The sequence below is a fragment of the Pogoniulus pusillus genome, chromosome 10 (assembly GCF_015220805.1).
Source record: "Pogoniulus pusillus isolate bPogPus1 chromosome 10, bPogPus1.pri, whole genome shotgun sequence".
NCBI lineage: Eukaryota > Metazoa > Chordata > Aves > Piciformes > Lybiidae > Pogoniulus > Pogoniulus pusillus.
Window position 1 is genome coordinate 6,576,411 of NC_087273.1, and position 23,380 is coordinate 6,599,790.

A 23,380-nucleotide genomic window follows, 5' to 3' on the forward strand; every position below is an offset into this window, starting at 1 on the left:
CCTCATTAAGAGCTCTGGTCTCCAGCAGTGGTGCTGTGCAGGTTCTGCCCAGGAGCTAGTAAGCACTTAGCCAGAGACAAGCAGAGCTGCCAGCCCCTGCTGTCTCTCACCGTGGTGGAACGCTTCAAGAGACACCGGGGCTGGGTCTGCAACAGCAGAGCAGCATCTTCCAAAGCCTGCAGCATGGGCCCAGATCTGCTCTGCTGAGATCAGGGGGAACCCCCCCCACGCCAGTTAGTGACTGCAGGGTGTGCTGCAGGCTTCTGACAATTAAGCATCCACCTCAGGAGGACTTCTGCTGTCACCCATGAAGCCTGGACCAACGATGTGGTTACACTGCACCCCCTGCTTTGTCTTGAAGGATCCCAAACTATTTATAGTCCCTTGCATTTTACTTTGAGGTGTGTTTGGGTGGGTAAACAGTAAGGACAAAGCCGTGGACCTAGGTCACCTTACTGTACACAAAGGTATCTCCACCAAGTGAATGTGTGGGTGGGTACCCGAGCACACACATGTGTTCTGTCCTTGCTGGGCAGCTTGGAGAGCTCTCAGCTCACAGTGGATGCTCACCTGCATTCTCACCCACACACAAAGCTAAAACTCCAAGTCAGACAAGATGTCTTCTTCTACTCTGAAACAGCTCCTGCCTGTAATCCTGTCCAGAGATCAGCAGCTAGACACTCTACCTGCTATCCTTGGACAGAATCCCCCGTGTGAGAAGAAACGTTGTTAACCAAAGCAGAGTACCTCCAAGCACTGAAGTGTGCTCCTTGCCTTCAAACCCAAGAGCCCAGCCTCCAGCTCACACCCATTGTCTCACATACCTGAACTCCTCACGTGAACCTCAGTATCTGCTGCAGCTGCATGGTAGCAGCAGGAGGTCACCCAGGGTCCTGGCTGCTAACACGTGTGCTGTGCATCACATGGGCTCTGCTGCTGTGGGGCCGTGGCAGGCCAGCAAAGACCAGGGCAAACATCCCTCTGTTGACAGTGACAGTTGCCATGTGGCAGACTCCCTCGCTTGGGGAAGCTGCCTTCATCTCAGGGCAGAGGTCAGGGAGACAGGAATGGCAATAACCTGCAGCCTATGCATGTGAGGACAAGTCCCTGATGACACAGCCTCAGTCAGGCTGCGGGTCCTCGCTGGCCTGACAGGAGCTGATAAACTTCCCCACTCTGCTCCGTGTCTCACCAATCAGAGAAGGACACAAGCCCCCAGTGGTACCTCTGATGCTGCACAGCAGAGGGAAAACCAAACGAGAAGCCTACAGAACAGTCCCTTACCACCAAAGGTTCCACAGAGTAGTTCTCAAACACCCTCAACATCCCAACAGCTGCCCTCAAAGCAATCTCCATTCCACAAGGTGCTCTGCATCTCAGACACGCTGCAGTATGGCAATAGAGAGGGCTTGGTTGCTACTTGCACCAAAAGACCATGGAGAACGAGGAGGGCACAGCCACCTCTGTGTCTGTTAACAAGGCAAGGTGACAGCCAGAGCAGCATGCAGGACACAGCAGGCCCTACCAGCTACCAGCTTCTCTAGTTAGTCCCTTCTTTCTGCTGGGAAATGGTGCCCAGGTAGAATGAGAGGCCTTTGGGTATTTGCCCAGGGTTTCCAGATGAGTCAGGGCATTGGATCTCCAGAACTCAGAGCAGAGTCTGACCCTTGTACTTTTGGTTCTGCTCAAGAAGTTAATTATTCTAGTTTAGCTCCTAATAAAAGCAGCTTTGGAGTTGTAAAGCCTCCTTGCTCTCTGAGCATTGCAGGTGGTAGCTTTCCCACTCTCACACACAGGCTTTGCACAGAAACAACCATCCAAGAGCCTCAGCTGTGAGTGCTGCTGGATCAGCACCTTTAGCTGACCTCTTCCAGCCATCACTCAGAGAAAACAGGACATGTCACAGCTTTTCCAAGGCAAACCTCTTCTCCCAGAGAAAGAACTTTGCAGTGCTCCTCAGCCTCTTCCCTGCCTTGCAAAGACTGCAGCTGCTACCACACAGCACACATGGTCCTGTCAGAAAGGGCCAACCCATGGAACACATTTGACAGCCAAAGGACAAGAAGCTGCTTACAATGACCCAAGCACTGGAAACCATTTCACAGCAGCACTGGCCACTGACCCTGCATGACTTCATTTTCTAAGTAGCCTGGGATGCAAAAGCAATTAGGTGGTAGCCTGCCTGCAGTGCCAGCGACTTGGAGTGAATCAGGAGATGGAAGCCTTTGGAGCTGGGAAAGCAACAGCTTTCTTCTGCATTTCATTCACTGATGGAAACAAAAGGTAAGATTCCTGTCCCTTTGGAACCAAGCTAGATCCAACCCAAGGACAGCAATCCACCTGGGTAGGTTTGCAGCTTGGTGTGTTGTCAAGACTCTGCCTCGCCAGCTGATGAAGAGGACTCTCTGGCTGCTCAGCACATTACTGGGTGCTGGCAGAGTGCAGGGAAAAGCTCAGGATTCTGCTTCTAGGGGAGCCTGGAAGGAAGGGGAGTGTGACAGGGAAGAACTGAGTGCTGGGCCAATGAGTCTACACTCTGATTTGTCTGGGGTCACCTCCAGAGGGAGGCTGCACTCTGATCTTGGCAGCCAGCACCTTTTGCTGGAGCTCTCTCTCCTTTCACTAGCTCTTTGATTTTCAAGCCGTTTGTATTGCAGGCCAATCTGTACTAAAAATAGGATTCCTTGCTAAGAATGGCACTGGCATTACTCACTGCCTGCTCCTCTCATCTCGGGCTGTGCCCCGCCTCCGGCTGGAGGAGTGTGCTGCCATCATCACCCACAACTATGTGCTTCTGCGAGAAGCTTTTGAACCTCTGCCACCTTGGGAAGCTCCCACTGCTTTTTTTCTTTCATGTGCTAATGCAGTTGAGTGGCTTATCTCCCTTCGCATTCCTGGGGCACACCTCTTTGCAGACTGTACACTGACAACCCAACCGAGTGGGAAAAAAACACCCAGGAGAGGCGGCCCCCCTCTCCCGGTGCACTCCAAGGCAGACCGCAGCTCCCAGCTGAACGGGATGCTGTTCTAGCTTGCAGTGAGGGAAGAAACAAATTTGCTCTCCCTGGAAGCTACTGCATCCTTTGGCCGTGGCTGTCAGCAGCTCATCAGTTGCTTTTCCTGGTGGGAGGTGCTTTTCCAGCTCGGGTTCCCCGATGCTAAGCATTTCTGCAGGGTGTCCACTGCTCCTCCTCGACACCAAAGCGGGACATAGCTCTGGCCAGGTCTAGCTGCCCAGTGAAAGGAATCCCATGTAAGATAATGTTTTGCTTTTTTTCCCAGCATTCTTTTTGAGTTTGCAGCCCAATCTCCAGGGCAGGAAGGTGCTTCCTGCTGCCATCCAGGTCAGGGCTGCAGGCAGGGCTGGAGCAGAGTGCAGGTTATCTGCTCTGATAAGGGGTTAAATACGCAGAGGTAAACCTGGGCGTATGTTCAGAACGCAGATGGCAATGGTACTTTGAAGGAGGCACCTTTCTTTGTTCCCTTAATGATTCATTCATTGGGAGTGTGGGAATTAACCCATATAAATTTCTGCTACTGAGCAGGTACACCTAGATCCTGAAATAGTGGCTGGGCGAGAACCAGTTACGGAACCTCCGCACCGTGTCCTGCTGGCGTGGAGAGAGGGGAGCCCGCGGTGGCCAGCTGCATGGCCCTTCTCCCAGCCACTTCCTTCACCTCCTGCCTGATGTGACTCACCAAAACCCTACAGGGCTGCAGCAGACACCTCTCAGAAAGGCCTGACATGACTGAGACCTTCAGCTCTCTCCTGGGGGCTGAACCTTGCCGGCTGGACCTGCAGACAGGCACAGCTGATGCAGCTGAGACTGCAGTGGGCACAGTGAGCCACACTTGGGTTGCACCAGCACTGGGAGGTAGCTGTGAGATTGCATCAGGAAGCCAGCATGAAAAGGGAGGCTGCTGGCTTTCAAAGCCTGGCTCTGTGCCCCCTTTGTCAGCTGCAGCTTACAGCTCGTCAGCTGGGAGGTGGAGAAGGATCAGATCTGTATTTAGGGCACCTCACTAACGGAGCATTCATCTCCATCCTGCCTCCTTTCTGGGAGGTGCAGAGAGGACTGAGATCTTCAGGCTAACTCCTGGCAGTGTCTGATTTTGCTGGAAGAACCTCAATGAACAGTAGTCGACCAGTCATAGATTCTTTACAGACTGGACACGTCTAGTCCTGCTTTACCCACTAGAGGAGCTGTGAAGGCTCAGGGAAGCATGAGGCAATGGTCAGTGCCCTGCTGCTGGTCTCCTGCAGCCCTGAAAGGAGGTCACATAGCACTACTGTCAGTGTGATCAGGTCTTGGTTGCTTAACGTCCTCAAGGTAGGCTCCACAGGGTGAGGTAACACCCCAGACATTGCAGAACCTGTCTGCATCTGGCCAGCACCTCCAGCCAGCCTTCCCCTCACAGCAACAGCCAAGAGCACGCCAATTCCCACAGCTGGGAAGCTTAGGGAGCACAAGTCAAGAAGTCCAGGAGAGATACCATGATCATGCTGCAGCTGGGCCAGGACACCCAAGCAGTGCTGTAACGCTGATGGGACCCTGAATGACCACAAGTGAATCACAGGAGTGAGAAACACACACAGAGGGCTGAGTCCAGTAGGAGAGCCTGCAACTGCCAGGGCTTTGCCCCTGCCAGGGCTGAGGTCCCCACTTAGCTGTGCTGCTGCTCGGAGAAGGCACAGGACACCTCACTGTGCTGGCAAAGGATGGAGAGAAAAGGATGCTTATGGGTGTGAAGCACAGTTGGACTGGGTGATCTTAAAGCTCCTCTCCAACCTAAATGACTCTGTGATTGCTCCTGGTGGCCCTGATGACAGCAGCCTGGCCCCTGAACTGCAATTAGCCACGTGAGCCACAGCCATGTGGCTGTGGGCTGCCAATCGTTGTCCCCTAGGAGGCCAAGCAGCCAGGCCACCCCAGGTCACAGCCGTGGGCACACAGCCCAGTGCAAAGCACCCTCTTGTGTGGCAGATCCTGTTTGTCCCCAGGAGCTGTGCAAGGTGGCGGCTGGGCCGCGCTCCTGGCTGATACCATCTGTTTAATCAATGTACCACAAAGTCATCTGGGGTGCTTTGCATGGGAGACAGCTGCCCCAGCAGTCATTAGCAGTTGGCAGGCTTCTCCTCCAGCAGTAATCAGCAAAGCAAGGGGGTGAAGAAGCAGTTGCCAGGCTTCTTTTGGCATAGGTCGTGGCACCAGCAGCAAACTGCCTCCCCCCAGCCCCTGCTGCTTCCTCCTCCCCTGGTAACTGTGAGCCCTGCTGCGTTTCACTTTGGGAGCTGCTGCACAGGAGTATTTCATCAGCAGGCCCCAGGCTTTGTCTGCTGCCTGTCCTACTTCCTGCAGAGCACCTGAGATCAGCTGGGCTGGAATGTCTGCCCATGCCATGCTTCTGTGCTGCCAGGATGGGAAATGGGAGACTCACCTGCTGAAGCTGAAGAAGGCTTCTCACTCCTGCTCTCAGCTCCCATCTTGAGCCATGTTACAGCTGGCAAACAGGCTTCCCAAATCCTGGCATTGGCTCTACAAATCAGGAGAGAAAACAAAGTAAGTCTTGCTATGTTCAAAAGGCCTTAGGGTAACATTTAGGTCATGCACTGAACTTCATCCCTCCTGGTTCTAGGTGCCATAAATGTCCTTGCTCAGAAGAGATATGTGAAACTTTAGGTTCTCAGGCCATGCCTCCATGCCAGGAGCCAGTCCCTTGTGCAATACACCAGGGAGCATCTGCAAGGACCTGAACCCTGTGGGGACTGCCTGCCGGCCTGCTCTAGCTCTCCACAATGCCAGGCAATTGCAGGTACTTAGATTTGATGTGCACACATCCAAAGACATATACAGAGTCTCTTAAGCTGCTCTAAAGCTTCACATTGAAACACTGCTGATGCAAACCACCCAGAACTGCAGTTGCTTCCCTCCTGAAGTACCACTGCTGCAGAGAAGGTTCACAGTGGAGTCATGAGCACTGATAACCCCTGCACAAGGCAGTGGGTCCCAGCCAGTCCTTCTGCCAGGCTGCAGAGCTTTCCATAAAGTTATCTGTTCCATCAGCACTTAATCAGCACAGACCAATTGATTGCATCTCCCACTAAGCAAGGGCCTGGCTCTGCCTTGTTTTGGTAGATATTTGCCTGTGATAGCTGTGGAGCTGTGCTGGTGAGAGATGGGCTGGCTTGCTGGTGGCTTTGGTGCCATTTCACTCACTGATCCACTCTGTCACCGGGCTTGCAGCCCAGGGAAGGGTTAATCCCTTCCTTGCTTTGACCAGGTAACAGCTGTTCCACTCTCAGGATCCCTGGATCACCCAGGTTTTGGTGAGGTAAGTGGATGTCCTTGCAGGAGCTCCTGCGGGAGGAGCTTTGGGAAAACCAGTCAGGACTGGTCCTGCCAGCCCTGGGAGCATTCCTGCTCCCATGCTGATGCAACTGGATCCAATCTCCTGGCAGTCCAGCTGGCTGCTTGCCAGAGGTCCCTCCAGACTGGCTGGCAGGCTGAGCTCACACCAGTGCTGGCTGGGATGGAATTTGAGCAAGAGGATGAAGATAATGCTTGGGCTCATTCCCAGTAATCCCAGAATGGCTTGGGCTGCAAAAGGCCTCTAAGATCACCAAGTCCAACCATCCACCCAGCACCACCACCAAGCCATGTCCCAAAGGATCATGTCCACATATTCCTTGAACACCTCCAGGGACAGTGACTCCACCACCTTCCACTCTGTTTTGCTGCCAGTTCCCCTCCTGGGCAGCAAGCCCCCAGCTCTGGGGGGACTATGGACATTGAAGCACAGTGCAGAACCTCAGGGCAATCTCTTGGGATGTGTGAGTGGGATTCATGCAGGGGCTGTTGTGTAACAGCAGTGCAAGATGGTTAAAGCAGAGAGATCTCTGAGTGGCAGCACTGATTCTCCTGCTACCCAGGGACTCGGTGTGACAGCTCTGTGTGACACACTCTGCAGCAGAGCCCAGACTGAAAGGCTGGAGATGAACTGAAGGGCGAGCGTGGCTCAGGTATGCTCCAGAAACAGGGAACACCAGAGATGGGGTTTGAACAGAGAGATGCAAAGATAAGCTCGACAAAGAGAAGGATGAAAAGCTTGAATCATGTCCCAAAGCAGAATCTTCCAGACCCCAACAAAGGGCTACTACTTTCTGAACACTCTTTTCCTAGAGCTCCAGCTAAAATGCATGGCAGAACTCACCCTGATGCTACCAGGGCAGCGGTGAGGCAGTGCTGGTGGTGGACAACCTCCCACCATCACCTGCTTCCCACCTTCTCCGGCCCTGTTTGTGTTGACAGACACAGACTGCTGAGTCCTCTACTGCTTACTCATTAGCACTGCATTGAGTTCTCATGTAAATCCTGCCAGCCCACAGAAAAACCAGTTCAGCTCCAGTCTGCACTGCTGGGATGGACACAGAACACAGGAGAGCAGCCAGCCCTGGCTCCTCAAGCATGCTTGCTGCACTGAGCTATTGCCAGGAACACAAAGCCATCACTCCCTATCAAAGGACATGCCTCCAGAGCCAAGGGCCTGCAGGACTGATCACTGACATGAGACACACTCACTGCACCCAGACAGCCTCTGCAGCTCAGCCCACTGCACCCAGACAGACTCTGCAGCCCAGACCAGCACTCACTGCAGCCGTCAGCCCTGACTTCAAGTCTGGCTGCTCAGCTGGCTCACGAAGTGCCACAGTGCCAGCAGACCAGGCGAGTGCACTGGGACAAAACTCCCCCATCTAAAGAACTCCAAACTTCAAAGCAGTCACAGGAAATGGCACCACACACCACAAGGGTGAGTTTAGGCAAACCACTGCCAGTACAAAACCTTTACAAACATCCATGGATTTGCTGAGGAAAAGAAAACCTCTCAGGTCTTTCCCTTGGCACAGAGAACCAGCCCTCCTGTAATCCCCAGCAAGCCAAGACTCCAAGTGGCATCTGCTACTGCTTCGAGGGCAAGGGGGCACACTGGGAGGAAGACAGTGAAGAGCAGAAGCAGACAGGAAGCTACTGTGGTCATAGATAACTGCTCCATAAATACACAACAGAGAAAAGCTCCATGAGGAGTTCCTAGGTTCTCCCAAAATGCAATAGCCAGGGAGAACAAAGCATTCAGGAAGGAGGAAGGAATTGTGCAAGCAGACAGGATCCTCACATTACCAGAATTCCTGGATACTGATGGGGATATATCAAAAACACCTTGCAAAATCATCTGTGCGTGCAGAAAATTGTGCAAGAACATCAGGCTACTCTTCCAGATCTCAGCTGAGGCAGCTACAAGTGACAAGGACACAGAAGCTCCTGTCAAAGTGACCTTGCTGCCAGAAGGTCAAGGAAAACCTCAAGGCATAGCTTACTCATAAGACGTGGGACCAGAAACCCAGGTAGGCTTGGTGGGACTGAAGAAGCTGCTGAGCAAGGGGAGCAGGACAGAAGGCAGCTGTCTGCATCCTGAAGAGCAGATCTAGCTGTACACCACCTGCAATAAAAATGATGCCTAGCCTTGCCCTGCAGCTGCTCAGGTTTGCTTGTCACACAAGTGGAGCATCCCTGGACAGCAAGAGACATCCCACCCACCGTGCAGCAAAGTGACACAAGGAACCTGGTCACAAGCTGTTAGCAGTCAGGGCCACAGCCAAAGCAGCAAAGGACATCGCTGCCTGCTCTAACTGATTAATGATATCACTGAGGGAAAACCAGCTCAGCCTTCTACACCAGCACTGGCTCAGCTCACCCAGTAGAAAACCTGCTGTTTACTCCAGCAAGAGGCCTGGAGCTAGCAAATATTCTGGAAGGAGAGGCCACGGCTGTCAGACAGGAGCTGCAGTCCCTCCCCAGTCTCACCAGGCTATGGCTGGGTTACCACTGGGCTTCTGTTTACTCCAAAGCTTGGCAGCACTGACAGAAACATCTGCTGTTGCCAGAGCTCCAGCAGCAAGTGTCTGTGGAAAGGCCGCTTGGAGAAGGGCTGTTTACTCTGGTAACGAAGCAGGTTCCCTGGAATGAAGTCCTGCAGTCTTCCCAGGAGATGTTGCAATGCATTTACCTGTGCCTCAGCTCTACACTATTCTGGCTGCTCTCAGAGCCTGGGAACTGGAGGCCAAGGCAAACCCACCTCAGCCACTCTGGAGATCACCTGCTTCTACACAGGGTATACAGCTCAGGTGCAAACTACAACTGGTTGTTTCTTTGCTCTAAGCAAAGCCACAGTCAGCAACACCTCTTGGAGAAGCTTTTGAGAACAGGGCCTCAAAACCAGGCTCTCCATCTTTATTGCTGTGACTTTACCCCACTCACCCCCTTGACATTTTCAGGCAGCTCAGAACTTACACCTTGGCTCACTGCTACAAGTCTCCACAGAGAACATCAGCACCCAGTTGGATTAATAACTAGAAACTCGAGGCAGACTGTGGAGGCCAAGGCTCCCTTTCTGTTTAGAGAGTTGCTGGCCTGAGGCTATATCCTGCTTTTCCTCATTTAAGGTAAAGGTTCAAGCCACTGTCCAAATTCTCTGACCACACCAAGATGAAAGGCTCTCCACTTCTCTGTGCTGGACCCAGCAGAGCTCATTAAATCCTACTCCTTAGCTCAAACTTCAGCTTGAGAGCTCATTCCAAGGAGGAGCTCACAGCCCCTCCCCTGCTGCAGTTTGGCCTCCTTTGTGGCTGCATTCAATGAGTTTCCTACCGAAAGGGGTAGCTGCATTTGCACATTTTGTTTACAAACAGCTTGCTCCCAGCCCAGCAAGCTCATATTCCACACGTGGCTGAAGCTCTCTCCACAGCCATACCTTGTGCTCCTACATGTTGCAATTCCTGTTTTGAGGAGAAACCAAGCTCTAATTTTAAGTGTTTACATGTACTCCCATGAGTAAGAAACAGAAAAAAAAAGTCTTACCATGATTAGGTTATGTAAAAAGTTTAATTATAAAATAAATAAGTTTGTTATGGAAACATTAAATATTAAATACAGTAATAAATATTTACACATTTACAGATAGGACCTGAAGAATTAATGGTGTTTCTCTGCTACCAGAAGAATTCTGCTCTGTTTACACAGAAGACATCCAACTCTTCCAAGAAGAAACTGAACTCAAATAATACTCTGTGCTCAAGGCTGCATGGACAGTTCAAGAAACCAAGGACACTTGGGTCAGAGAAGTTTGAGGTAAGTTGAGGTTTTTGCACCAGAAGGTAGAGCACAGGAGACCACTGCCTGCAGAGTGTCAGTGCATCAGCTGGATTCTTCAAGGGAACAGGTTGTTGGTCAAGTTCAGCTGACTAAATCTGATGGGAAACATTCGGTACTTTAAGTGCTGCTTAAAGCAGTGCCCAGGGCCTGGGTAACAGAAGTAGTTTTGTGTTTATAACAGATGGGTCCAGGCTTTTTCAGCATGTCTCAGCTGGGTCTTTTCCTTCAGACCTTGCCTTTGCTGTCTCAGCATCCTGAGGAGCCTAACTTTAGCTTGGGCTAGCACACACACAAAGGACAGCCCCACTCATACAGCGAGTCCTGCTGAACACCTTCCACGCACACAGTAACAGAGGCCAGGTGTGGCTGACAAAGATCTGTCACCAACGCCCTGCAAGTCAGAACTGGAGATGAAGCTCTATGAAGCTGTTATCACCAGGGAGCACAGTGACAGCACAATTAGTTTTTTTCATCCACTGAGGTCTGGGGAGAGAAGCAATCCAGAGCTCTTCCAGTCCACTCTGGGAGAAGGAAGGGAATTTTCTCTCTGCCATCCATTCCTGAAAGCTGCATCAAGCTCTCCAAGTAAGAGCTGCCAAAGGCGACTTGCTAACAGAAGAAAGTCCATCCACACAACAGCAGGGACTGGAGCTCCAGCACTGAGAGGGCTCAGCAGCAGCAGCCGTTGCCAGCAGGTCCTCTAGCTGCAGCTCCTTCCACACGACTATGCCAAGGCCAGTGGTAACTGTCCTCCCCAGCATGCGAGTCAGCAGCCAGTGGTGCGTTGACATCTCCTTGCAGCAGCCTCTGTCTCGACCAATCAGGGCTTAGTGGCGGCAGCTCCAGCCCACGGTGTCCAGGTGGATGCCAGGTAGCCAGAGGTACCCTGCAGCTTGGCAGTGGCCATATCAGAACTGTTCTGTAAGGGGCAGACCAGGCAGATTAATCTCTCCTGAAGACAGAGGCACTCTGCTAGAAGCAGGCAGGTTGAGGGCATGCACAGGAGGACACTGCTAGAACCTCCTCAGCTTCAAGCAAGCTTGGGGCAGAACACTCCAGCTGCCTCTGGGCAAAGCTGGGCAAGGTCCATAGCTGACAGACAGCAAAGGAAAATCTGAGTTCTGCCAGAACTTCAGCACTATCCTCTAGTTTCTCCTTCAGCTTGGGGTGTAACTCCTGCTTGGGAAGGGTCCTCGACTCTGCTGGGAGGTTCCTTTCTGCTCTGCAGAGAACAGCCTGCTTCCTCAGTCAAGTCCACTAGAGATTTCTCTCAGGAGTGATCCACTCAGGTCAAGGAGCTTTGACATTCAATTGCTAGGACAGAAGGAAACTGGTGCTCCAGAACCATAATTTACCTTGATCTACAGCCTCTGAGCACCAGAAGCTTCCTGATGCCTTGCAGAGAAGACAGGAAAACACTCAGTACTTCTCTCAAGAGGTGCTGATTACCTTGGTTGCTGCTGGAAGCCTGGCCTGTTTTCTTGCCCTAAACCTGCCTCTGCCCAGACATTAGGGATTTTTTCCTTCCCAAGTCTGCTTATCCCTCACTTTTTAAGGCAGCAAGCCCAGGAACTAAGAGAGCTGCTGAGTTTTCACAGGTCAGGTGGTTTGGGGAAGCCAGAAGCCATGCATTCCAGGACACTTCACATTTTTAGAAGCAAGTGCTAGTTTTGCACAACATGCCTGCAGCTCTCACAGGGGTAACTCCAACCTGGAAGGGCTGAGGAGCAGTTGAGGTCAGCTTTCATACCTGCTTTCTCCTCATTTACACACCAACGTGGCCATTTCTAGTCTCTTGTCGAAGTTTTTTCCTTTCTTCTTTCTCTTCATACTGAGGACACTTTTTCCTGACCCTGTGGAACGATTGCACATTAGAGGTCACTCTGAAGCCTGTCACCAGCCCCCAGGGCCTCTGCAGCATTTCCAAGCCTCGAACAATTCCTCAGCACTAGGAAGTTTCAAGCCAGACAGGTTTGAATCTTCAGCACCCAGCAGTGTCTGATGATAAAAGGGAGCAGGCCAAGCCAGGCCCTGGCAGTTGTGCCTCACACAGTTGGGGCTTCCTGGCTTAAGCACAGCTTGGGAGCAAGATGAGGAGGGTTCACTGCTGGAGTGACACACCAGAAAACACTCTCTGGGGACAGATCTCCTGGTGGTTTTAGCAAAGGTCCACAGAGACTAAACTGTCTTCTTCTTTCTCACAGCACAGCCCTGTGGATTTCAAGCACCTGAAGTCCCTGTCCTCTTGATGCATGCCTTGAACACCTAGGCAAACTTAATGACTTTGTCCCCTTTCTACAGCCTTTGCTAGTGACTGCTGCAACAGGCCATCTGGCTGCTCTGCATGAAGGCACAGGCTAACAAACCACACACCTCTAGCTTGTGAAGGCTCAGAGCATGAAACAATCCCATTCCACAGCTCACTGTGGAAACTCTCCATGATCCTCTGCTCACAGACTACAGAACTGATTCTCTTCTAGCAGGAGGGACTGAGGCAGTGCTCAGAGAGCAAGTGTTTATCCCAGCATTCCTCAAGCTCAGGTCTGAATATGAAGCAATAGTGCAGTGACAGATGCACACCTTGTTTCCTGAACTGCACCAAAGAGTACAGCACGTCCCCAGTTCAGCAAGAGCTAAAATTAGACTGTACTTGCGAGTTTCACCTACAACACCCCAAGCCCTGCTGTAGTGGAGCTGAAGGGTCACAACTGGAGCACAGCTCCAGCACTCTAGGGATGCTAGAGGCAACCCTCCCATGCTCTCTAACCCCAGAACCAACACCTGGCCAACACTGGCAAGAACTAAAGGCACAGCAGGCTTAGCTGCTGCACGCTGCCTTTCAGCAGGAACACAGAAGAGTTTGGTCTATGGCTTGAAACACATCCCCAGAACAGCTCTCTACATGCACTTCCAGAAGGAGCCCAGATTCTCATTGCCCATCACCCTTAGCTGGCAACAGTTGTTACACAGGAATGGTTGCCCCTTCCAGCTTAGCAGCCAGCAGTACAGGATCTAGGACTGACAGCATTCATTTCCCTTGCCAGTGCAAATATTTCAACCCAACAAGCTCCATGACTAACTGGACAGCTGGAGCACGATTTCCTTCCCTCCAGCTGTGTATCCAGCTGTTGGCTAACAGCTGTGCATGAGGCTGTTACATTGCAGCTTGCAGGCTTCTCTGCAAGGATTAGGGAAGGCACTGCTGTGTTGGCATTAATGCTCCTCCTCAAATTCCTGTTGGTATTCTGCAGCACAGTCGCTGTCCTGCCCAGGGTGGGCACCAAAGGGCTCTTGTTCAAAAGCATAAGGGTCACAGGCTGCCCACAGCCCATGGTGAGGGAGGGCTATTGAACACCAAGTCACTTATGAGCCTCTTATGTCCTGAAGACATTCAAGGTGAGGCTTGACAGGGCCTTGGGTGACCTGGTCTAATGGAGATGTCCCTGCTGACTGAAGGGGGTCAGACTAGGTGACCTCTAGAGATCCCTTCCAGCCTGGATGATTCTATGATACTCAGACCTTGCTTCTACCCTCAAGACATCCAGGCTCGGCTAAGCACTCAGCCCTTCCGGATGCCCTCCACACAAGTAATTCAGGTGATTCACACAGGCTTCAGGCCTGCTAGCCACAAGCCCTGCTCACACTTCAGCTTGACAGACCCCCAAGGAGCAGAATACTTACTGCACTATCACAATGATAAGCACAGTAATGAAGCTGATGCTCGAGAGCAGGACAGCCACCACCACCAGCACAGTCTTCGAGTAGTCTGCCACATCGTTCTTCCTCTGCGTCTTCATGAACTGCTCGCCGCAGCGCTCGCCAAAGAAGTCCTGATGGCACCTGCAAGCAAACAGGAACACAAGCTCTTATCAGCCAGGGTGCTGTCTGGAGCCAAGGACACCCACACAGGCTCAGCCCCGACAGCCACCTTCCGCGTTTCCCATGGCCGTCCCCGGCGAGCGCGTTGGTGAAACGCAGTCAGGGCTCACAGGAGGGCTGCCAGCATTTCGACAAGTCCAGATCAGCCTGGGCGTGATGTTCCAGGAAGACACGCCTTGTCATTCTTTTGGTTTGAGCTGATGACCAACTGATGAGTTCAGTGGCTTGTTATGCATCTCGGATTCCATCATCGCTTAATTTACATGGCAGAAAGGTTCTCAGTCAAAATACACCAGGAGCTGGCCCTATGCCAAGGTGACACTGATTTTTTTTCCTGGGCCCTTGTATGCCACCAGCTCGCACCAATCACACCTGACTCGAGGTACAAGCAACTTACTTGCAGGTCACCATCTGCAGATGTTCTAGGTATACGCATTCCCCATGGATGCAAAAGTTTTTGTATTCCATTTCACAGGGAGTCCCTTTCTTTTTGTTTTTCCCTCTGTTTTTCTTCCTCCTCGGTTTGCCGCCATTCTTCTCACCCCCCCTCTTTGTCGGCTTGGGTTTAACCACGGGTTCAACTGCAAAAAGGACAAGATGACTCAGTCTGGCCGTGCTAGAAAGCTGGACTCTCTGAAGCTGCATTACAGAATGTGGAGAGGGACCTGGTCGCAGCGAGAGAGCCTGGGAGCAGGAAGCATAGGATGCCAGGGAGGATGCAGCTGGGCATTTGACAGCAAGCTCGGAAGCTCATTGAGGGCAACTCTGCCACTGGCAAGTCCTGTGCAGCGCAGATCAAAAGCAGCAGAAGCAGCTGAGCTGGGAGAGCCAGCAGAGATGAAGAGTGGCAGAGCTGCGCTTTGCGGCATGGAACGCTGGAGCTGATACTGCGCAGGTTCAAGCAAAGGCCTGTAAGGAACATGGAGCTCACACTGAGCCAAGCCATCCACCAGCTTTATGTTGACTCAGACACAAGGCTAGCAGCCTCCATGGCTCTCAACTCTCCATTTGCATCAGTGATGAAAGGCATTCTAACTTGCTAGATAGTCGCAGGTGCTTGCAGAGGCAGGACAGCTTGCTATCCCAGTTAGCAGACTTGTTCCTCCTCACCAACCCGCAGTGCTGTCTTCAGCAGAAGATAGCTCCCTTCCAGTTCTCCTGCTTTGGAAGATGCCAACTGCACCAAGAGAGCCAAGGCAGGCTAGGCCGCAAGAGGCAAGAGATTTGTTCTGCCACTTACTGTTGCCCCTCATTATCTCAATTAAGAGAAACCTCTAGAAGCGTGTGGTTTAAAGTGCTGGTGACTGAGCACCCTTTGGATTTAAGGGCAATCATCTTCCTTTCACTGAGGAGAAGCAGCTAAGTCAGTCACTGACTAAAGGCCATAAGCTCCATGCAGGAGCCAAAGCTCAATGGCACTGCTTTGGAGCCAGCTGCTGAGACCCCACTTTTCTGAGGAGACCACCCCTCTGCTGCTAGCCACGAAGAAAACCTTGCCAGCAGCACTGGGCTGTTCAACAGGAGCACTTCTCCAGGGCAGCCTGGACAGGTCTGCAGAACAGCAGAGCTACTGACAGTGCACTTCAGCTCCTCCATCATGCTCTGCAGACATCTCTAGAGCATTGCTATGTCACCCAGAGCACTAGCCAGGGAGGCAACCACCACACTGGGACGTGGCTAGAGCCAACCACTTCAGAACCCTGTAATTCCAGCGCCAAAAGAAGAAGCTGCACAAAGAAACAAGGTGTAGCTCACTGTTGTCTAGACAGCTGATTGTTCCAACTTCCAGAGCAACAAGCCTGGCTTGAAGTTACTTAAAAAGCAAAAATGCCTTCAGCAACCAGAAGTCTGATCCAAATGGTATGAACTATATTAGTATGTAAAGGAGGAACACTGCTCCTGCAGCAAGGCTTCCTGTCCCTGGAAGCGTGAGCTTACTTCTAACTGCAGAGGCCCCTGCTCTGTCCAGTTCAACCTGATATTTAGGTTCACACTTTCATAATTGAGGCTGTTTCCATTCTTCCCTCTTCAAGGCTTGGCTTGTCAGTTGATCTCTGTGTCCCTGTCTGCAAGCTGCACAGCCAGGAAAGCCATCCACAGCTGAGTCATAACAGCATGAAAGCTCCACAGATAAACCTCGTGCCAAGTAGCAGAGCTGGTCTACAAACCAACCACCTTTGCTAACTATTCTAGTTTCTGTGCAGTTATACAACACCTAAGTCACAAGCCAGTAGTTGGACAGGCTGGGCTGCTTGATAACTGACATTCCTGTTTCCCCAGAGATCGTCAACTCATGGAAAACTTCACCAAGGATCCCGAGATTCCCTAGACTGAGTGTGTGGCACATGGTCCCTCTTCATCTAAGAGGTCCTTCAGTCCCAAGTCAAGTCTAAGGGTGTTTCTATAGGAATGACATTAGCCAGATCTACCCTACAGGGTAACAGCATCAGCTGCTAGCACCTACTGAGGTTTAAATCGCTTTTAGGTACCTGGGTCGCACGGCAAATTTCACTGGGGTTAGAAGCAACAACCCCCTCTCAGCCCCATAGTCAGGTGGGCTACTGAGACCTCCTCACAGCTTCACAAGTGGACAAACCACAAGAAATTCACTCAACAGCTAATGCCAGCGAAGTGTTGGCTGAAAGATGCTTAAACTTCGCTGTAATCACTTCAGGAGTTTACGTGTCTGCTCTCCCTGAAAGCTTTACTCTATTCCAAGCCAAACGAGCCACCAGGAGAAAGCAGCTAAAAAAATCCCTGGAGCAAGACAACTGGATGCCAGCTTCACCTTTAGGACCAAACAGCCCCGCAGACGCCACTGAGGTGCCCACGCTAGGCAGGAGGTAGCCAGCCCGTGGCGGTTCTGTCAGTGTTAACAGAAGGGGAGCAGCACAGCAGGCAATCGGCAAACCTGCAGCCTCCCCAGGGGCACTCTCGTTAAGTTTCCAGCCCTACCAGCCTGCTTTCAAGGCAAGTTCCCAGCAGAAGCAAGTTTGCGCTCTGTGGCAGCCAAGTGCAGCAGCCTCGCAGGTGAGAGAAATGAGGAAGCCGCCGGTGCTCACAAGCAGAGCCCTGGGGGCCGGCGCCGCCTTACACCTGGCCCCGTCCGGCTCACCTCTGATCAAGTCGTCCACGATGTACTGGTGTACGGGCGGCGCCTCCTCGTACTCCTCATCCTCCTCGTAGTCGGAAGCCGGCACAGCCTCGGCCTCCCGGACCTCGGGCTCCCGCTGGACAGATCCCCCATGCCGCTCCGGCTCCGTGGAGTTGGGCGAGGAGGCAGCGACAGGCCGGCAGGCTGTGAGGGGGAACATGACGCAGTGGGCGAGAAGGCAAAGGGACGGCCACGGCGCAACACCCCAGTCCCGTCCCGTCCCGTCCCGTCCCATCCCAGCCGCTGCCCGCCTACCGCCCGCTCCCCGCACGCACCTGCCAGAGCGGCCAGCGCGGCCATCAACGCCACAGCGCGCATCGGCGGTGGGGCCACGGGGGGCGACAGAGGCAGCGGAGCGGCGGGCGGAGGCAGCGGCGGGCGGAGGCAGCGGAGCGGCGGGCGGTAGCGGGCAGAGGCTGCGGCGGGCAGAGGCTGCTGCGGCGGGCAGAGGCAGCTCGCGGCGCTCCATGAGGGGCCGCCCGCCGCCGCCGCGCGCTTTATAGGCGGCCCGCGCGCGCCCGGCCGTTGGCGCCGTCAGCGGGGCGGGGCGGCGCGCGCGGCAGGTGAGGGCGGGGCGGGCGCAGTGGCCGCGCCCCGGCGGGCGGCGCTCGGGGTGGGGCTGGGCAGGGCTGCGGCAGCCTCCGCTCCGACCGTTAGCTGGAGCGCGGCCCCCGCTGCCGCCGCTGCGCCGCTCCGCAACGCCCCCCGGCACGGCGGACTCCGCGGCTGCCCTGGGCAGCCTGGGCCGAGCCTTAGTTGACAGCCCTTCCGGGGCAGAAACTGCTCCTCGTGTCCGAGCTAAACCTCCCCAGGCGAGACTTGAGGCTGTTGCCTCTCAGAGAGTCACAGAATCATAGAACCAACCAGGTTGGAAGAGACCTCCAAGCTCATCCAGTCCAACCTAGCACCCAGCCCTAGCCACTCAACCAGACCATGGCACTAAGTGCCTCAGCCAGGCTTGGCTTCAACACCTCCAGGCACAGCAACTCCACCACCTCCCTGGGCAGCCCATTCCAATGCCAATCACTCTCTCTGCCAACAACTTCCTCCTAATATCCAGCCTAGACCTCCCCCAGCACAACTCGAGACTGTGTCCCCTTCTTCTACTGGTGGTTGCCTGGCAGAAGAGCCCAACCCCACCTGGCTACAGCCTCCCTTCAGGTAGCTGTAGACAGCAATGAGGTCACCTCTGAGCCTCCTCTTCTCCAGGCTAAACAACCCCAGCTCCCTCAGCCTCTCCTCATAGGGTTTGTGTTCCAGGCCCCTCACCAACTTTGTCACCCTTCTCTGGACACCTTCCAGCACCTCAACCTCTCTCTTAAATTGAGGGGCCCGGAATTGGACACAGCACTCAAGGTGTGGCCTGACCAGTGCTGAGTACAGGGGAGTCCTGTCATCATAGGGGCCAGCAGGTCCTGTCCTGCTTGGTTTTCCCTTTGGAGCGGCTCTGAAATATTGTGCAGTGCAATGTGGAGTGGGTGAAAACACAAAGCAGGAGGCAGACTGCCCCTGGGTGAGCAGCTGATGCAGCACAACTGCAGGAATCAGATGCACAACGGCAGGGGTTAGAAGGGACCTCTGGACATCATCCAGTCCAACCCTCTGCCAAGGCAGAGTCACCTAGGACAGGCCACACAGGAACACATCCAGGTGGGCTTTGAAACTCCCCAGAGATGGAGACTTCACCACTGCTCAGGGCAGCCTGCTCCAGGGCTCCATCACTCTTACATTAAAGAAGTTCCTCCTCATAGAATCAGTCAGGGTTGGAAGAGACCACAAGGATCATCTAGGTCCAACCGCCCTGCCATGGACAGGGACACCCTACCCTAGATCAAGCTGCACACAACCTCATCCAGCCTGGCCTTAAGCACCTCCAGGGATGGAGCCTCAACCACCTCCCTGGGCAATCCAATCCAGGCTCTCACCACTCTCATGGTGAAGATGTTTAGATAGACCTTCTTATGGTCAAATCTGTGTCCATTACCTCTTGTCCTGTCACTGGAGACCACTGAGAAGAGTCTGGCCCCATTTTGCTGGCACCACCCCATAGATACTCATAAGCATTGATAAGATGCCCCTGCAGCCTCCTCTCCTCCAAGCTGAACAGCCCCAAGTCTCTTATCCTGTCACTTGCTGGGAGCAGAGACCAACCCCCACTCGGCTCCAGCCTCCTTTCAGGGAGCTGTAGAGAGCCAGAAGGTCTCCCCATAGCCCCTCCTCAGACTTGTGCTCCAGACCCTTCAGCAGCTTGGTTGCTCAGCCTGGGGTTGCCAAGGAGAGCCCTGTACACAGACAGACGGACAGAGATTTATGGCGTGGGCACGCCTCTGTGGGCACTCTGCTCTTTGCTCCACAGGGAGGATATGGTTGGGATAGTGCTGGGCAATAAATCCGCTGTGGCACTTGACCCTGGTCCCTGCGCCTTTGCTCGAGCAGTGCATGAGTAATGGCTGAGTAAGCAGAGGGAAGCAGGGTGGGCACGCATCCAGGCAGAGGCAGACGCGCTCCTTGGGCACACTTGGGCTGTCAAGTCCCATAGTGGCCCGTGGTGGAGGGAACCTTACCGTGGCCACCTCTCCTCACACAAGAAGGTGTGAAGTAGGCCTACTTTAGAGGACAAAAACCAGGGCAGGGTGTGTAAGGTGATGGTGTAGGGGAGTAGGGACAAAGGGGTCAGTGTCCCTCCACTCTGGTCCTCAGAAAGGCTCTGCGTGGCATGGCAGGGCAGCAGTGCCACTCACTGAATGTGGGGAAAGGAGGACCTGGGCCACCTTCGAGAGGCTGGAATGCTACTCACAGCTCAGGAAGCTGGTGGAGCCTTTGCTCTAAGTGGCTTGGATCCAGGCTGCTCAGTCATTAAACCTTCTACCTTCTTGCACACACATGCCAAAGGAGGACATGCAGCTCCTGGTGCCATCTTGCTGGGTCACAGCAGTCCCCAGAGCTCTGCAGAAGGAGTTGACACTGGGACGTTAACCTGTAACAGTCGCTCCCTGCTAGCCTTTGTCAGCCCCTCTGTGTGGGGCACAATTAAAGCTAATCATCATTAGCTGATGGCCTAGCTGCTGGGGTTTTATTGCTCATTTCCCCTCCTTCCCCAAGCCCTTTCTCATGGTGTTAGTGGCAGAGAGGACAAATGCCTACAGCCCTGGCACTGACAGTGCTTGGTCCAGCTGCAGCACTGTCAGGCAGCTGCTGAGCAGCAACTGGGATACAGCCAGGCCATCCTTTGGGAATGATCATCATTTGGGGCCTCCACAGGGCCCCTCCTTTCCCCTCAGAGCAGAGTCTCCCTTCCCACAAGACCCCACAAGTCCATTAGCAGACTGTGTGTGTATGGAGGTCAACCAAAGGCAGAGTCCTTGGGGTCTCCCCCGTGGAAACATGAGGTCGGCTGTGTGGGAAGGGCCAAAAGGACATCTGTAAGCTGAGAGTTTTCCTTGCCCCCCACTTGCTGCACCCACTCCCACCTTCCTCACAGCATCCCTCCTGAATGAGGGTGTGGGGTGGTTTTTTCAGCAGCTGTTCAAATGAAGTATTCTTTCTCCCATTTATTTTAACCAGAGAGTCACTGGAAACGTTTCCAATTCCTTTCCTTACGTCAGTTCCAAGCAAGAAACCAAGCAGTGACTGCTTCAGGCCCTGCACCACGCTTGGCACACTGTTAAGCCAGAGGAGAAGCATAGCAGGGGAAAGGTGAAATGACTCGAGTGCAATTGCCCGTGTTACCTGCACTGTTTGGAGACCAAACATAGCATATCCAACCTCTGACTTATCACCTGCCCTCTCTCCTCCAACCTCCAGCTGATGGCTCCCTTCACTGACTTGGCAACAGGAAGGAATTTGGCTTGGCATGCTTTGAGTTGTCAGGCATGTGGCTGACTTCCTCCTGCTGCTCTTGCTTCCCCGGAGAAGGGACAGCCTGGCATCAGCCAGCCTGGCATCAACCAGCACTGCTCCTCAGCGTGCAGAAACACAGCCAGGTGGTGATGGCCACTGGTTGTGTACAGAGAGCTTCAGGTGGGACAGAGAATCATGGAATTGTTTGGACTGGAAAAGATCTCTAAGATCATCAAGTCCAACCATTGATCTACCATCACCACAGCCACTAAACCACTTCCAAAAGTGCCATGTCCACGTGTTTCTGGAAGATCTCTAGGCACATTGACTCCACCACCTCCCTGGGCAAGCTATTCTGTCTCTTCCCAAATAATGACACCCTGGCAAAGCCCTGCTTGGCTGCTTCTCCAAGAGGACACCCTCCAAAGGACATGTCTTTCAGGACACTCAGGGTGGGATGTCTCTGCTGTGTGATGTCAGGGAGAAGGTGCTAAGCTTGGCTGTGGCCTTCTTCCAGGGCTGGAAGGACACCTGGACATTGCCCACAGGCAGAGCTTCTGGAGGATGTCCCCAGGAGCAGTGAACGGAGAAGCCTGGAGGGGGCTGCATGTGGCCGGGCTGGGGCAGACAGGGCTCACATTTGGGAAGGTGGTGGATGCAGAGTGCCACCTACTGAGCCACCGCTCCCGCCAGCACCCAGGCTTTGCTGCAGGACACCCAGGCTGGGGCTGCTGCTTCCAGTGCCCACTCTGCCTGGGCCCTTCTGTCAGTCCCGCTGAGCCCCACTGGTTGCACCTGAGAGATGAGCAGGGAGCTGCTCTCAAGGGCACAGCCAGAGACCTGGTGTCTGCCCTGAGCCAGGCATTGTTTCCCATGGAGCAGTGGGCAGTGGCAGGAGATGGGCTGGTGGCACACTGGTGGAAGCAAACACCTCAGGCTGGCCCTCAGTTGTCATTTTGCTAGCCCTGAAAGCCTTCGGCACAGCCTGGGCTCAGAGAGCACCCAGCACAGATGGAGTCGCTGCCAACATCTTTCCTCTTCGGTCTCTGTCTGTTTGTGGCACTGCAGCCACACTGAAGGGGAAGATTCTCTCTGCCATTCTGCCTGTCTTCTCCCAGGCTCAGCACTAGAAAATGCCCCAGGGACAAAGACTGTGGCTGTTTGCTGCTGTGGAGCAGTGCATCATCCAGCTACCTGCAGCCCTGGGGCCACAAGGCCTCTCTGGCAAGGATGTCCTGAGGCAGCACTTCAGCATCTCTAGTGAACCCCAGTAAACATTGCTGACTCGACCTGGATGCTCTCCTCAGACCCCACCTGCAGTCCTGGGTGCACTTCTGGAGCCCCCAGCACAAGAAGGACATGGAAGTGTTGGAGCCAGTGCAGAGGAGGCCACCAAGATGCTCAGAGGGCTGCAGCAGCTCTGCTATGAGGACAGGCTAAGAGAGTTGGGGCTGTGCAGCCTGGAGAAGAGAAGGTTTCCAGGAGACTTTGGAGTGGCCTTCCAGTGTCTGAAGGGGGCTACAGGAGTGCTGGGGAGGGACTATTGACAAGGTCTTGTAACGACAGGATGAGGAGGAATGGGTTTAAACTGACAGAGGGGAGATTTAAACTGGATTGTTAGGAAGAAGTTCTTTGCAGTGAGGGTGGTGAGACACTGGCACAGGTTGCCCAGGGAGGTTGTGGAGCACAGAATCACCCAATGTGATCTTTGATCATTGTGTGATTCTGTGCTCCACAACCTCCCTGGAGGTGTTCAAGGCCAGGTTGGATGAGGCCTTAAGCAACCTGTTCTAATGGGAGGCGTCCCTGCCTATGGCAGGAGGTTGGAGCTGGATGAACTCTGAGGTCCCTTCCAACCTAAGCCATTCTGTGGTTCCATGATTGTGTGAGCCTGAGGAGCAGGCTGAAGTCAGCCTGCTGGCAGCTGGGAGGAGGTGAGCAGCACACAGCCTGGCCTGTGCCCAGCCACGCTGTGTGGCAGTGCCGCCAGCTGCGGGCCTTGGCAGAGTGTGCCTGGGCAGTGTCTCTTCCAGGGGAGTCTGAGTGCCACCTGTGTCCTCCTTATTCACTCTCTTTACTCTTGATAAACCCCCGGGAGTGCGTGAGGGCACAGGAAGCAGCTCGGGTACCTGCCCAGTCATTTTCTTCCCTGACATCAAGTGTTTATTTAGCCAGGGCGGGCAGAGCTGTTTGAACACAAGGGGTCCTTCCCCATCCGGCCAGCCGAGGACAGATGGCATGGGGCAGTGACTCAGGCTGGCACAGTGTCTCCAGGGCAGCTCTCCAGGTGCTCACCAGG

At 53.7% G+C, this 23,380-nt stretch overlaps 1 protein-coding gene across 2 annotated transcripts; it reads right to left on the reverse strand.

The window, feature by feature from the left end:
• Positions 1-5,457: 5,457 nt before the first annotated feature.
• On the reverse strand, positions 5,458-17,611 carry AREG (amphiregulin). 2 transcript variants are annotated; one of them, XM_064149666.1, is made up of 6 exons: positions 17,517-17,611; positions 17,203-17,385; positions 14,485-14,668; positions 13,890-14,048; positions 11,959-12,061; positions 5,458-5,537 (listed from the first exon to the last, which is right to left on the reverse strand). In XM_064149666.1, exons 1-5 carry the CDS (start codon positions 17,557-17,559, stop codon positions 11,974-11,976), a joined length of 657 nt encoding a protein of 218 aa, XP_064005736.1. In that variant the 5' UTR covers positions 17,560-17,611; the 3' UTR covers positions 5,458-5,537; positions 11,959-11,973. The 2 variants fall into 2 exon arrangements, with proteins under 2 accessions (XP_064005736.1, XP_064005734.1); XM_064149664.1 differs by lacking the exon at positions 5,458-5,537 and adding an exon at positions 9,920-11,127.
• Between the last annotated feature and the right edge of the window lie 5,769 nt (positions 17,612-23,380).

Bases quoted from the DNA above. Each gene is read 5' to 3' on its own strand.
- AREG (XM_064149666.1), bottom strand. From the start codon at position 17,559: ATGCGCGCTGTGGCGTTGATGGCCGCGCTGGCCGCTCTGGCAG. The intron at 17,386-17,516 runs GTGCGTGCGGGG...TCCCCCTCACAG, and splicing joins CGCGCTGGCCGCTCTGGCAG to CCTGCCGGCCTGTCGCTGCC. The intron at 14,669-17,202 runs GTGAGCCGGACG...TCCTTTTTGCAG, and splicing joins CGTGGACGACTTGATCAGAG to TTGAACCCGTGGTTAAACCC.